This window comes from Plasmodium fragile, assembly GCF_000956335.1.
Source record: "Plasmodium fragile strain nilgiri unplaced genomic scaffold supercont1.79, whole genome shotgun sequence".
Classification (NCBI taxonomy): Eukaryota; Apicomplexa; class Aconoidasida; order Haemosporida; family Plasmodiidae; genus Plasmodium; species Plasmodium fragile.
Genome location: NW_012192659.1, coordinates 12775 through 27852, shown reverse-complemented (window position 1 = coordinate 27852; position 15078 = coordinate 12775). Strand labels below are relative to the sequence as shown.

Below are 15078 nucleotides of genomic sequence, written 5' to 3'. Positions count from 1 at the left end.
GTCGGGGTGCGCAAAAAAAAAAAAAAAAAAAAAGAATGAAAATAAGAAAATACGCACATGCGGAGTAAACAGTTAATGACTAATCGCGAAGCGACTAAGGAAAAGGAGATAAGCAAAGCAAACACACGTGCTTTACACTTGGAGGGACTCTTTGGTCTCGCGCGTTTTGAAGGCATTCCCCTGGTGGAATTCTCTCCCAAACGGAGGACGCGAAATGGAGGAAGCCAAATGGAGGATGCCAAACGGAGGGGTTGTGTTCACGTTCTCGCGTACAGTTTTACACGCAGCTGCTTCGGTGCATACCCTTTTTGCGACCACGTGTGCGTGTCGGCAGGCGACTGCCAGGCGACATGTGCTGGACGTGTAAAGCATATGACCCCCCAACGCGAATCTTTAAAACGGAAAAAATCTCACACTTGGAGGTACCAAGGGTGTGTCTTTCCCCTTAAACATAGTTGCATGAATTTATTTACACAAGGCGAAAAAAAAAAAAAAAAAAAGTACCCTAAAATAAACATGCCCGTCGTGTCGCGCACAAAACAGTCGGTACTACACGCAGCGTATGCGTCACGACCTGTAGTGTAACACAGCGCGCACTCCATCCAGCAGAACGATTTATTCGCTACCGGTGGTAATTTTGCGCAACTTGTCACAACGTGGCTTGGCATGACTACTGGTCACGCAGTAGTTATGTCTCAGGGTGCATGCAGCGGAGCGGTGCCCCGTCGTATTATCCACACACCATCAAAGGAACATGCATTATTATATTTCCCCCTCCCGGGGAAGAGTGCACTTGCGGCTTTTCTCACTGGTTTGCATTCCTACTTGAGAAGGGGGGAGGCACCAACAACTGCTGTTTCCTCTTTTCGCTCGGAAGCACATGGGGGAAATTGGCAAAAAAAAAAAAAAAAAAAGGGCAGCAGCAGCGATTATATTAGCGATGTGATTAGCTAGTGTACATGCAAAGGGGAACGCACAGTGTGTGTAAGGGTAAACTAACAGTGGGGGGACGATTCTGTGCTACGCGCGCCGGACTTGCCCCATCCCATGCGTCATTTTTAGGTCGACGCAGACAAGTGGATGTTGCTTTGGGAGCAGATCCAGCGTCGTTCGCAAGTACGTGTAGAGTGGCGCCCCCGATCGGGTTTGTCTGCGCTGGCAATTCATCTATTGACCCGCAAAAAGGCACCGAGCGAGGAAGTCTGCGCAGATATAAGTGAGTACCTCCTCGGGCGAACCTTTCACGAAGCGGCATTATATGTATACAAAAATGCGTTATGATACACTCGCACAAGCAGCCATCATGCAAAGCATTTTTTTTTTTCCCCCTTATGTGTGTGGTAATTTATTTATGTTTGTGGTCATGCCGAGCTGGAGCATGCAAGGGGAATTCGTAGCAATTTTTTTTTTTTTTTTTTTTTTTTTTTTTTTTTTTTTTTTTTTTTGCAAACCGTTGGCATACCATGCCGATTGGAACATTTGCCATTTTCACTCTGTAGGGGCTTTATCCATTTTACGCTTTTTATGTAATTATTTTTTTAATTTTTTTTTATTTTCCCCATCAAAGTGCTTCCCCCCGCTTGGTGAGTGACCATTCGCACAGTTGGCCAATCTGCAAAAGGAAGCGACAAACGGGTATGCTTTTTACCTACACCGTGTTGCAAACGCCAGAAAGGATGATGACATGAGCACACTTGCCCGTGGAAGCAGAACATGGCTCCCCACGCCATCATTAGAGCAACCATGTCTGAAGGACAAATATGGTAAGAAAAAAATAAATAAAATAAAAGGACAATCATCATTTGCTCTCGTTTAATATACGTCCCATGTGGAGGGGGGCAGTGTAGAAAGGTCACCACTTGGTCGGGATGGAACAGACGCAAGAATTGTTCATGTGCGAGCCTCTTTTTTTTTTTTTTTTTTTTTTTTCACATTTGTGTAGCGCTAATTTTGTTTCCATTCGTTGTGGAACCCATTCCGTATCCCTTTTTCCGATGCAGAGTAACGGTCGAATTGGAATGCTTTTCCTGAAGAGGAAGTTTTCCCAAGCGGTCAAGTCTGCCCTTGACTTGAACAAGTCGTAAGAACTGCGCAGTGTGTGGTTCGAGTGTCCTCTGCTTTGATGCAGCGGCGCGGTTTGTAGCCGCGTCCTACAACACCCACCGCCACTTGGTGCCATCCATCACCGCCATTTCATGCCGCTGATCACCACGCAGAGTGCTCTACCAGGATGACGACTACCTCGTGGTGGAAAAGGCGTACGGAGTATCCACCTTCGGGCGAGCCCCACAAAAGGAGAGCATAATCAAAAGCCTGGAGGGGCTAAACCTAGAGGAGCATGAAAGCGCAAATGTTTTGTACAAGCTGCACAACCATGTGGGGGGGTGCCTACTGATCTGCAAAAATAAATTCATAAAAAATCACACCTATGGAAATACCTTCTTAGCATTAGTTTACGGTCATGTGGAAAATGCACAAAATGTTCAAATCAAATTGGGCCTCAAAAATTTGCCCAATTCAGGAATGATGATCCCCTCAAACGGGCATGACCATTTGAAAGACTTGAGGACGATTAAGTATGAAGTCATGAGTAACACCATTTCGTATGAGGCCCATAAGTTTAGTCTGTTGAAAATTCATACCACAGCAAAAGACGCAAAGTTCATAAAGCCTTTAATATTTTATTCGCTCTGCACCTGCATTGTCGGTGATAATGAATACATTGGGGGTTGGAAGAAGATGAGAAAAAATGGGTTCTTTGGTTACCGTGATGTGGGTGGTCAGGTGGAGAAAGCTAACCGCTTGCTAGTGAAGAGGCTACCTCATGTGGGCAAAAATAATGAGTTGATGCTACACCTGCATTGCTTAAGTGTGACCTTCCAGTCCACATGCAATCGAGTCGTGTCCGTCTTATCTCCACTTCCCCAACATATGCGAGAGACGCTGAACTTGCTGGGTGCGCCCTCACTAACTCAGGCCATAGAAACACAGGTGGAAGCCTCAAATGAATACTCCAGAAGGGTCAGTAAAAAACTTAGTTCCGTTGTGCACGCGCAGGAAGGCAACGTTCGAGGTGATAGGTTGAAAAAAAAGGAAAAGCATTTTCACAAAGATGCGCATGAGGGTGAAGATGAGGTAGAAGGCGACGGCACAGGCGAAGCCGATCTGTTCTACGACATGATGCAGGATGAGGGAAGACTGGAACGAGAAAATGAAAAACTCCTAAGTGAAATATATAGGCAAAATGAAAGTAAAAACGGGAAGCCCCGATCCGGGAGAGGAGTGCTGGCCAAGGATGTCCACAAGTTGACTCCCTCCGATGCGCCTATCTTTTTCGCAGATATGCAGTGAAAAGGGGGGGGGGAGGGAAAAAAAAAAAAAAGCTATTAATCGGGGAGGCATTTAAAAAGGCACTTGGTTTCTCGTCATAAAAGCGTGTAAAATGTTTTATCGCTTTGCCGTTTCATCTCGTCATCGCTCCACCGCGTCAGAACTCTGCGTGGCCAGGGTACCGCGGAAAGGGGATGGTGTCCTTAATGTTGTCGACCCCGGTGACGAGCATAATGAGTCGCTCGAACCCCAGGCCGAAGCCGGCGTGCGGGTGAGACCCGAATTTACGCAGCTGCCGGTACCACCAGTAGCTCTCCATATTTAGCTTCTTTTCAATAATCATTTTGTCTAGCAATTCCAAATTGTCTTCCCTTTGTGAGCCACCAATAACTTCGCCAATTTTTGGTACAAGCACATCCATAGCGGCAACTGTTTTTTTGTCCTCATTTAATTTCATATAAAAAGCTTTCAAGTCCTTAGGGTAATTATACACAATAACCGGTTTTTTAAAAATCTGTTCCGCTACAAACCTTTCGTGCTCCGATTGTAAATCCATTCCCCATTTGACCGGCACCTCAAATTTTTCCGAGTAAGGCAAAAGAAGGTCTATCACATTTGTGTAGGTTATTTTTGCAAAAGCTTCATTCAATACATTTCTTAGTCGACTGATTAGACCCTTCTCCACATTTTCCTCAAAGTAATATATATCATCAAAGTGGTTGTTGAGCACATACCCGATGCAGTACTTAATGTATGACTCGGCCAACTCCATATTGTCGTACAGATCTGCGAAGGCTATCTCGGGTTCTATCATCCAAAACTCTGCTAGATGTCTCGACGTGTGTGAATTTTCTGCTCGGAAAGTGGGTCCGAAGGTGTACACATCTCCCATGGAGGAACACAAATTCTCTAGGGACAACTGACCACTCACTGTGAGAAATGCCTGCTTGCTGAAAAAGTCCTTCTTGTAGTCGATCAAATAATTTGCGGGTTGCGCACCATGACTACCATCTGCACTACTAAACCCGTTCGCATTACCATGTGCCTGCACATCCTCCCGCTTCTTCCCTCCCTTCTCCGACTTCTTCACACGAGGAATGGCATTATAATCAGCGTCTTCCCCCAAAAGGGTTGTCACAGTGAACATCTCCCCACCTCCCTCACAATCAGAAGTTGTAATCAAAGGGGTGTGGATGTAGAGGAAACCCCTACTCTGAAAAAATAAATGAGTAGCAATGGCAAGGGCGTTTCTAATTCTAATAACTGAGCTAATGAAATAACTTCGTGGCCTCAAATGAGCTACTTCTCGTAAAAATTCTTTTCCATGGTTCTTTTTCGAAAGTGGGTATTTTTGAGGATCTAAATTTTCTCCATATATTTCAAAATTGTGAATAGAATTATCCTTTAAAGATAATTCTACATTTTCCTTTAAGAGTCCTTTTTTCCCTTCATTTTGAACAGGGGACAATATTAATGCCCCTGTGAATCTGAAACAGCACCCAACTCCACACTTTAGTAGCTTCTCGTAGTTGTCAATAGACTGATCAACAATTACTTGCAAATTCAAATGGCAAGAACCATCATTCAGATTCACAAAACAGAACCTACCTCCTCCTTGCTTCCTCACCGCTTTGCTCCAACCACACACAGTTATTATCTGGCCTATATATTTATTTTTCTTAGAAGAATCATTAAATTCAATTTCACTTTTGGGCACATTTAAGACGTTACAGATTCGTACTCTACTTCTACAGCTCGTATCGGTTACCTCAAGGAGGTTGCACTTCGGACTTAGTAATCCCTTAGATTGTGGTTTTAATTTTTTCACTTTTATCTCTTCTTCGCTGGCTTGTTGAAGCGCTTTGGCCTTTTGTAAAACTGCGTCATCTACTTGAATGTCCATTTTTTTTTTTTTTTTTGAAGGGGAAAAAAATACAGCTTTTTACAAGCACGACCAACCGACCAACTGCTGTTGGGGGGGTTCTCTTTCCGGTGGGGAGCAGTCGGGAATAAAACCTCTTAGCTTTGTTTTTATCACAGGGGTTGGGGGTAGGCTTACGTGAATCTCTTTTCCGCTTCGCAAAAACGTTCGAACATCAGCACAAGTTAGCCAAACAAGTTGTATGTCACTTGGAGCTTCTTCCCCGCGGTGGAGCACTGCACCTACGGGATGACCAACTTTTCTCTTCACATGGGTTCAAAGCTATCTCCACGCCTATCTTCACGTAGAGGGCCACAAACAAAAAAAAGTGGGACGCCTTTGAAACTTCCTAAATTGCTAACGTGATAACTTGCTACCTTTTGCTGTTCTTGTTCTTTATTTGTTAATTATTCTTCTATAGGGCAAGGAACTAGCATAAAGGCCAAATAAAAAAAAAAAAAAACAAAAAATAATAATAATAAAAGAGAAAACCTTTTAAACGTCACTCAATTGGGGGGCAAAAAAAAAAAAAAAAAGTACAAATACATATATCCTTTTATAAAACCGTTTTGCGGTCGTAAAAATTTCGCCACTCGTGGTCAGCACGTAGAGCGATGCGCGCACACTTTTCTCTTTCCATGTGGGGTATTCACTTCCGCGTGGGACAAAAGTGGGTTTGGATGCGGGGACAGGGTTCAATTGGAGCCTTGCAGAAAAGGCAGAGCTTTTTTCTTTTTTGATCTGCCATTCTATTCATCCTACCATTTCATTTTTGTTAAAAAAAAAAAAAAAAAAAAAAAAGAGGTGCACAATCGGTCATTCATTTAATTCAGTTTCCTTTCCCTCCCACTCCCTGAGGACATCCCCTACATTAACCTTTTTTCTAACACACTTGGCCCCCTTGATTTATTTCGCTTTACTCTTGCATGAGCTTGCTACACGTTTATGCATTAATATATATATATATGCTTATACGTATGTGTTTATTTTCCGCCTTTCCAGCGCAACGTTCCTTACGAGGTCGGCGTTACCCCTCTGGCCCATGGCTTCCTTGGCTCCGCCTCCCAACATTAACCACGTATGGACAGACCAGCCCTTGCATGTTCATCTTTGCGCTGAAAATTGTACCAAGTGGGAGCAGCTGTTCGGTTTGCTTAACAACTTTGAACGCCCATTGGGGATACCCACCTGGGTCGTTCTCCCATTCGTTTTTGCGAACGGGGTGCATACACCCGAGTACGAATAACAACAACGGGGGGGGATTAAAAAAAAAGAAAAACGGAATTCGGAATCATAGGATAATTAAAAAAAAAAAGGACGAAAACAAAACGGGGATACTTTTAAAAATGTGTTAAAAGACGGTGGCGTAGAAGCGGACGCGAACAAACACTAGCGCGACAGGAGCGGCCAATACGACCCGTGCCCGCCGCTGTCCACGGCCCACGTCTCGAGGTACATGTCCAAGTACTCGGACCAAAAAAAAAAGGACTTACGCTTACGCCTATTTCTATGCAGGCACTTCTTCAGCATGTACCTCACGGGGGGTGGGATGGCTCTGCTGATGAGCAGCTCCTTTCCGGCATAGCCAACACATGCAATAATGTCTAAGGGGTGTTTCAGTTCCCGAAAGGGTATCTCCCTATGTAGCATTTCCCACAGAATAACTCCAAAGGAATATACGTCTGCCTGTGGAGTGTATCCTTCTGCTCTTAAAATTTCTGGAGCTGTCCACTGGTAGGTACCAACAATTCCAAGAAACCTCGGCTTTTGAGAAAAGTTCTGTACAGATAATCCAAAGTCACAAATTTTGATTTGCCCCGACATAGACAATAAAATGTTTGATGATTTTAAATCGCAATGTAGAATACCCTTATGGTGGAGAAAGCACATAAAGGAAGCAATATCTTTACCCATTTTCATAATGTCTCTTAATTTTATTTTTATCTTATGCTTATGTATTAGGTCAAATATGCTTCCACAGTTTATATATTCTAGTGCTATTCCTTGGGGGGATTTTAGTGCACCCAAAAATAGGGAAACGTTCGGGTGCCTTAAGGTCGACAAAATATCCATTTCGGAACAAAACTCGTACCTATACTTTTTATTAATGATTATTTTTAACGCTATATTGTTTGTTGAATATCGCGTGCAAAAATAATCATCATTGAATGTCAATAATTTATCTCCATATATGCACCTGTACACATTGCTATAACCTCCCCTGCCTATTAAATTTAAGTAGTGTAATTTGTTTTTCTTTAGAAGGAATGCGTCCTCTTGGACGTTGCCATTTATTCGGTTGCTCCTTTTTCTGTACTTATACTTTTCCCTCAGCCGTAAAAGAAACTGCACACATAGTATGACGTACTTCTTCACTACACTATCGTGTATGCCCATACGTTTTAATAATTTGTCTTCCATATATTTTAGGCAGTACCCGTCTATCTCATTTCGTACAAAAATTTCTATCGCCTTTTTTGGAACTCCGATAAAAAAAAAAAAAAAATTTAATTCAAATACATCCCAGTATACGCAGTTCTGTGCACATGACAGGCATTTTTTCTTCTTCTTCTTCCTTAACCATCCTGGAAGCATACTTTCTATTTCTTTGCTAAGCTCATCATCACTCGTTTGCTTCAAAAATGGGTTACTATTACCGTTACCCTTTTTGTGCTTAACGTTCTTCGTGTCATGTGCAATTGTCTCTATCTCTCGACTCCCTCCCAGAGAACGCCTGCTAACGGAGCCATCGCTCACGCAGCTTACACTTCTGATAGTGTCCTTACGGTCGTGATTATTGACGCCCACTGCATTGGTCTTTCCCCTCCTGCGGAATGTGCCACCACTCATACCACTGATTCTATTACTACCGCCGCTCGCTCTACTCTCCCCCCCGAGGGTTTGCCCCATCGTCTCACTTTTTAACTGGGTGACGGCAACACGGGGTGCGCGAGAGAAATTCCTGTCGCTCCGCCCATCGTCCGCACAGCCATCCACTCCCATGGAGTCCTCGCTTTCCATGTTGCTCACCACGGTGGGAGTTTCCATACTTTGCTGGCTGAACTCGCTGTTATCGAGTTTGCCCTCATCCCCAATGCCACTGGCGCTTTCCTTCCCGCGGCTGTCCTCCTCCTTCCCCACTACGTATGTCTCATTTCCTTCTTCCTGCTCTCCCATCACGCAAATGCCATCCTCGGCAGTGGCTTGGTCCCGTAACTTATCACCCACTGTGCTAATCAAAATTGCGCAGCTACACATGACACGATCCTCATTGTTGGGAAGTTCCTCCCTCTTCTCAAGCAAATCCGTTTCGTGAATAACTCCTCTACCCCTAACATGCGCCAAGTTATTGCTGCATCCACTAGCATCACGAGTTACACTTCCCTCACATGTCTCCAACTTGCCTTTCTCTGTATAACGCATGGTCTCCTCATTTGCGGGGTAAAAGATGCCATCCACAGCCTCTTCATTGGAGATATCATTTACCCATTTATTTTTGCCAAGAGGTTCCATCAGCATCTTTTCCATTTCCAAATGTTCAAACTTGTTGTGAATTGTTTTAATGAGAAAGTTATTAGTTTGTTCCTTTTCTCGCTTTAAACTGGGTGATTCGTCACTTGGGCCATTCTGTGCAGACGTGCCACATGGGAGTTTACTCTTTCTACGATTAGGGCAAAAATTATTCCTGTCTTTTTTCTCCTGCACGTTTTTTAACGTACTTTTTAGGAGCTTCTCCCCTTTGCTCTCCCCAATGTGTACTTCCTTTTTATGTACAGAATGGGTAAAGAGCTCGCTAGCATTTTCCCTCTTTATTTTTTTCATCAACTGTTGGTAAAAGTGGACGTAGCTGAAAATGTTGTACTTGTACTGGTTCTCTATGAACGAATGCATGTCTCGCTCTCTTTTGCTCTTCCCAGTCTGTTCGGAATTGCTACTGGAGGGACTTTCTTCTTCAGCGGCGCCTCCGTCAAGGGACCCCCCATCTGTTGCATTATCGTCACATTCGCACCCCTTGGTTGCTCCCTCTATTGTGACCTTATCTCTTCTGCGCGGACGCTCTTTGTGCGTCCCCCCCTTGTCCCTTCCTTTCTCCTGAGAAGGCGCAGCCAATCTGTACTTGTCACATTTGGGCGGAAAATTATTAACCGAGGAAAATAAAATATCTTTATAAATCATTTCGTTCCTCAGAAATATGCAGCTGTACATAGCGTACGTGTTGTAGTCAATTAAAATTCCATTTCCATGTCTTTTCCCTTCTTTGTACCCCCCTATGTATATATATCTATTGTCATGAAGGCAGATATTTCCCTTTGCGAATTCGTCTTCGCTATTTTCGTCAGCATTTTTTTTTCCCTGTTTGTAACTATGGCTGTGCAAGCAGCAGAGAAGCTCCGACCCAATCAAATGTTTCAGGTCGTTCTGGAACAGCCCCTCGTATTTGTTTCCATTGTTGTTAATTGTGATTCCCCATCCGTTTTTTTTTTTATTTTCTATACCTCCTATGTACACGCCTCTGTTTGTTTTTAAGTAACGATATTCCCATTTTGTTCTTGTTCCCATGTCATTTTTCTTGAATTTTGTGGCAACTTTTCCCTTTTTTTTTTTCCACAACACATTTTACTTGTTATTGTTACGTCCTCTGTAAGCATACGCAAGAGGGTCCTCGCACAAGCGTAAATTGCGTCACACCACGTGCCTACCTGGGTATGTAAATATGTGTATACATATGCATGTATATCTATGCATATGAATACCTTCCCCCTTGGCGCTTGCAATATGGCCAAAATGGGTACCCTCGTGTGTGAGTGCGGATGCTAATGCAGTTACAAATGATGCCTATTTTGTGCAAAGCTCTATCTGCTTAAAACTCGCACAGTTGTGAAACTGTTTAAGGCTGTCCCCAAAGGTGCGGACGATTATCTCCTCTATTTGCCCTATTCTGAACTACGTTGTTCCTTTATTCCGCGCAAACGCTTCTATCCTTCGAATATCAAAAGGTGCTAACTTTTGCAGTGTTGCGATTGTTTGCTCATAAAAAGCCAAAAAATGTTATGAACAAAGCTAAAATTGTCATACTTTTTTACCTGAACAGCAAGGAACAAAAAAAAAAAAAAAAAAAAAGCTAGTTAAAACGTTTTAAACGCAGAACACGGTGAATAAGTTATATCCCCAAACAGGGGGGCACTACTACAAACGTCACATTTAAAAAGCAAAAAAAGTGTACTCATAGCAATCAAACGCTAAAAAAAATTTGCCACGATTTGACAAAAAATGCATTTTACATCCTCTGTGATAGAACGCTTAAGGAATGATTTACACATGATACACGTCACGTCACATTACGTCAAGAAAAAAGGAAAAAAAAAAAAAAAAAACGAACAGCAGAAGCTACCCCTATGCAAGGGTAATGAACACTTGCTAGGCTAATCATTTAAACGGCAGCCCTATCCCCCTTTTTTTTCTAAACACATCCTATTTTGAGAACAGCGTGGCACAGACGCAATAAAATGGGCACATATATATGTGCAGTTCTTCAAACAGCTTTTGCCATTATGTTGTTGCTTTGCGTATACAGGCGCATATTTCGTGAAAAGAACTGAAACTCACTTGGCCATGTATACATTTGCATGACCTGTACCACATTTTAAAACACCCATGATAGGAGTAAATTTAAGTTTATGTTGGAAAAAGCATATACAATACATACACTGTGCACTCCTTCCTGTACGTGTCAAAATGGTTGTACGCAATCACGTGTGTGCATCTCACCCACCTTATTTTTATCAACCCCCGGGAAGCAGTTCCACATGGTATTCAATTAAGCTGGAGGAAAGACCCCTTCATGCAGAAAGTTACTTTCCTTTTTTTGTACTACAAATTTTCTAATACTTTAAAAAAAAAATTAAAATAAAACACAAAATGTTTCGCTTTCTTTTTACGTATTCCTCAAAAAGTGCAAGAAATATTTTAATTAATAAAAAAAAAAAAAAAAACACACAGCAGTGGGGTAAATACAAAAAAAAAAAAAAAAAGAAAATTTCATCGCACAGTTGTAAGAGTTGTCAGCCGCAAAAACATGCAACATTTATGCCCACACATCATTGCGATAGTGATGACAATAGTGCTGGCAGTGGCGACACGAGTAGGGAGCGCAAATATATACACACAAATAAAAGTGCGAATAAAGACGCACCAGGTAGCGAGACCAACTTGGCCAGCCAACCTGCGTCAGAACAAGTAACCATAATACTTGGCCTTTTTGTACCTTTTCTGCAAATGTTCTGAAAAAACAACAAACAAATCAGAAAAATTATACAAAATTTTTGCAGTCAGGGAGAGGGAATATATTCTACAAACACTTTCCAAATAAACAATTTTTATTTTTTTAAAAAAAATATATTTTCTGAATAACAGGGAAAATGCAACAGGCAGACATGTTCCTGGGCCATTCATCATTAACACTTTCATGTTATTCATTCTGTATGTTAAAAATAAACAATAAATGAATGCAACAAATAGTTTCATGGATGACCGTATGTACGATTCACCAACATTTCGACATCTTGGAATTGCAAAGAAATCCTTTTTGTATTCCTTTAAAGCATTTTCTGCCTTTTCCCTACTTAATGGGTCATTATTTGCGTAAAAAAAGTGAAAACTTATGTTGCCATCTTTGATGAGCTTCAATATCTGTAGCATCTCGAATGTGTGACCTCCGGAGCCCAGGACCACTCCAATTTCGACAGGACCATTTTGTCTTTCGCTTGTACTATAACTCAGTCTATTTTTGAACAGGGTAAAAATGAAGCACACAAAAAAAAATGCGTTTAAACAAGCCACAGCGGGCAACATGTTTTTTTCTTCTGTTTCCTCCTTTGCCTTATGTGCGTTATTTTTTGGAGGTATCCCATAGCTTTACAGTGCCATCATTCTGATGCATAAAAGGGAGAGGGGAAAAAAACAAACAGTGAGTGGTCAATATGGGTATGTACACTTCCCCGTACGGAGCAAAAAGGGTACAACTCACGTTTTACTTAAGGTGTAAATATGACCCTTTCCTTCGCGGTTGCGCATAGGCATGCATAAGTTTAGTGTGTACGTATACACGAATATACACACATGAGCATATGCGTTTGTTGATACTCCCCTTCTCCGCCCTTTGCGTCGTGCTCGAGGTCGAGCTCAAGCTCTGAACTTACCGCCCATGTAACAAAACGGGATGTGCCTGGCATGGGGAGGACTCCAAATATCTCACCCTGGTGGGCATCCATTATTTTGTGTACAAACTAATAAAAAGAAGGGGTGTACATGCATATGTAACAATTTTTGTGGTATTTATTTTTTACGGCCCACGGCATGTGCACTCTTTTTTAAATGGCGCACCGCAACTTTGTGTGAGCATGCTCGTTCCCCTAGGGGCTAAGACGAACAACGCGAACCTGTAAATCATCTTGCTTCAGAATTATCACATTGCACCCAGAAGTTGCGATGATGTGGTTGGAGTCACCCGATAGGCCTAGCGTAAAAAAAATGGGTAAATAATTATTTTATGAGAAAAAAAAAAAAAAAAAAGGTCATATAACTGTAAAGCCCGGGGGACATATAGGTGGTGGTGGGAGGAGAAGTGAGGTGGCCTTACACATTCGGGAGAAATCTTCCAAGTGGTATTCCTTCAAATCCTTTTTGTACAAAATTTTAGACTCCTCTTGAAGCTGCAAGAAGAAAGTGGAAAGAATTACGTTGCAGTGGCAAGGAGGGGACACGCACGCATGTACATGTGCAAGTAGATACTTGCTCACATATGCATGCACAGAAATGCTGTCTTACCTTATAGCGCACGTTCAAATTGTACGAAGCGAGAATTCCATTTTTGTCAATTAGGAATGCCTTTTCCTCGTCGTCGCTGAAGCAGACGCACTTGGTGCCCGAGCTGGTTTTTAAATCCATGACCTTGTCGATGCTGTGGAAGTTATTTTCCTTTTGCTTTATCTCAAATATTTTGATGTCCGGGGACCAGCAAGCGACTCCGAAGAATCTGCAGGGGGAAATACAGTGTGTGTGTGTGTGTGTGTGTAGGGAATGGGGACACGAACAAGCGCAAGTGCAAATGTGGTTGTCCCCCCCCCCCCGCCTGTGGCCCAATGCGGGAACACCCCAAGCACTAACCTAGCCATCTTCGAAACCGCATAGTCGTAATTATAAACCTGTTTGATGCTGACGATTTTTAAAAGGTCCCCCTTCATGTCCCAGATCTTTACCTCCGTCTCATCCAACTCGGATCCCGTAATTATAAAAGAGTTTTTATGCATGTACAGAAATTTCACGTCTTTCTTATGCAGTTCCTTTTTCCCTTCCAGTGAGGGACAAATGCTTTTGATACTTCTTTCTACTTTTCCTATTTTAAATATTCTTAGCGTTGAATATAGTTCAGTCACCGCTGTCAGATGTGTTGCCTCTTCGTTTATGGCTATGCAGCTGTACACCTCGTCTAGCTTTTTGCTCAGGGTGATTTTGTTTGAGCCATCTTTGCCGATCTTGTGGAATTGCAAGTTGCCGTTGTTGCAGCTGATGGCGATGGTTCCTACGAGGGGGGTGGAGCAGTAAATCGGGGTGGAAATGCACCATGGAAGAGTGACGGGGCGGCCAGCTCAGACTAACTCCTAATCACAACGCAAAGCGCCGTAATGCATGGTAAAAAAAAAAAAAAAAATCGCTGCTGACTGTCACTACAATGCGCTCCTCTTTTTTTCCACCTACCACATTCTCCATTTACGCATACACTTACGGGGTAGTTATTACCCTTTAGGGCAACCACATTTTTATCAAACATGACATGGGGAGTGCTGCTGGTTACACTTTTGGCAGTACCACTACCTGTTTGTTTTTTCTGTTTAGGGGCTTCTTTACTTTTTCCCTTAACTTTGTCATTGTGCTTTTGGATCGGTTTGGCATTTCCACTTTTATCCTTCAGGGCTCTTAGCAGTATTGTGAGAACGATGAGCAAAATGCTGATCAGGATTAGCATTCCCGTCATTTTTGGTGGACACAGGGCAGAGAGAGGCTGCTTTAAAAAAGGGCTCGTCTTTTACTACTAGTGGATGTGGCAAACTATAGCACGTCGCCACTCCTAACACCCTGATTTATTATCCTTACCACCTCCCCTGTGCAACTTGTGCCTTTAACAAACGTGAGCTTAAAAATTGCAAAGTCGAGATGTGAGTCTCCAAGTGGGAAGGGGTGCCCTCACACATTATCTGTTTCCTCCCCCCCAATTGAGCAGACACTTGCAGGAGGGTCCCTCGCACGTTTGCCGTTCGTTTGGCACTTCTTTACACTTTTTTTGCACTATATTTTCTCACTTTTTATAACACAGTTGCTGGCAATTTATTTTCTCTCCTCTTTAATGGCAATGGACCGGACCCTCTTCATGTACCCAAGTAGGATGTAACTTAAATTAAATTTTTAACAAAAGGGGGGAAAAAAAAAAAAGGGTTAATAAAAAAAAAAAAAAAAGTTGTGGTATGTTCCCCCACCCCCCACAAGGTCACTGTGGGTGCGTGCAAAAATACACGCAACGACTGCACGGTGTAGAAAAGGGAACGGAACGGGAAGAGGCGGTACAGGAGCGTGAAAAATGGAAAAGCCGCAAATCCGTTCTTGCCCAAGCTGCAGCTCGTTAAAATTGCTCTAAGTGTGCGCGGAAATTAAAAAAAAAAAAAAAAGTAAAGTGGTGCACCCAACGGAATTGCCCAAAGGGGGGAGAATACACCATGTAGCCTAAACGAAAAAAAAAAAAAAAAAAAAAAAAAAAAAAAAAAAAAAAAAAA

At 42.5% G+C, this 15078-nt stretch overlaps 4 protein-coding genes across 4 annotated transcripts; 1 reads left to right on the top strand and 3 right to left on the bottom strand.

Annotated features, from left to right (window-relative positions):
- Positions 1 to 1713: 1713 nt before the first annotated feature.
- Positions 1714 to 3351, top strand: AK88_04853 (uncharacterized protein; the record flags this gene model as incomplete). The annotated part of the gene is made up of 3 exons (XM_012482457.1): positions 1714 to 1763; positions 1943 to 2080; positions 2217 to 3351. The coding sequence occupies 3 exons, from the start codon at positions 1714 to 1716 to the stop codon at positions 3349 to 3351; spliced, it is 1323 nt and encodes a 440-aa protein (XP_012337880.1).
- Positions 3352 to 3487: 136 nt separating this feature from the next.
- On the bottom strand, positions 3488 to 5233 carry AK88_04852 (asparagine-tRNA ligase; the record flags this gene model as incomplete). The annotated part of the gene is made up of 1 exon (XM_012482456.1): positions 3488 to 5233. The coding sequence occupies one exon, from the start codon at positions 5231 to 5233 to the stop codon at positions 3488 to 3490; it is 1746 nt and encodes a 581-aa protein (XP_012337879.1).
- A 1407-nt stretch (positions 5234 to 6640) lies between these two features.
- Positions 6641 to 9811, bottom strand: AK88_04851 (TKL protein kinase; the record flags this gene model as incomplete). The annotated part of the gene is made up of 1 exon (XM_012482455.1): positions 6641 to 9811. One exon carries the CDS (start codon positions 9809 to 9811, stop codon positions 6641 to 6643), a length of 3171 nt encoding a protein of 1056 aa, XP_012337878.1.
- A 1668-nt stretch (positions 9812 to 11479) lies between these two features.
- Positions 11480 to 14285, bottom strand: AK88_04850 (uncharacterized protein; the record flags this gene model as incomplete). Its single annotated transcript, XM_012482454.1, has 7 exons — positions 11480 to 12032; positions 12395 to 12537; positions 12691 to 12767; positions 12891 to 12963; positions 13079 to 13286; positions 13418 to 13832; positions 14009 to 14285. 7 exons carry the CDS (start codon positions 14283 to 14285, stop codon positions 11480 to 11482), a joined length of 1746 nt encoding a protein of 581 aa, XP_012337877.1.
- Positions 14286 to 15078: the final 793 nt, after the last annotated feature.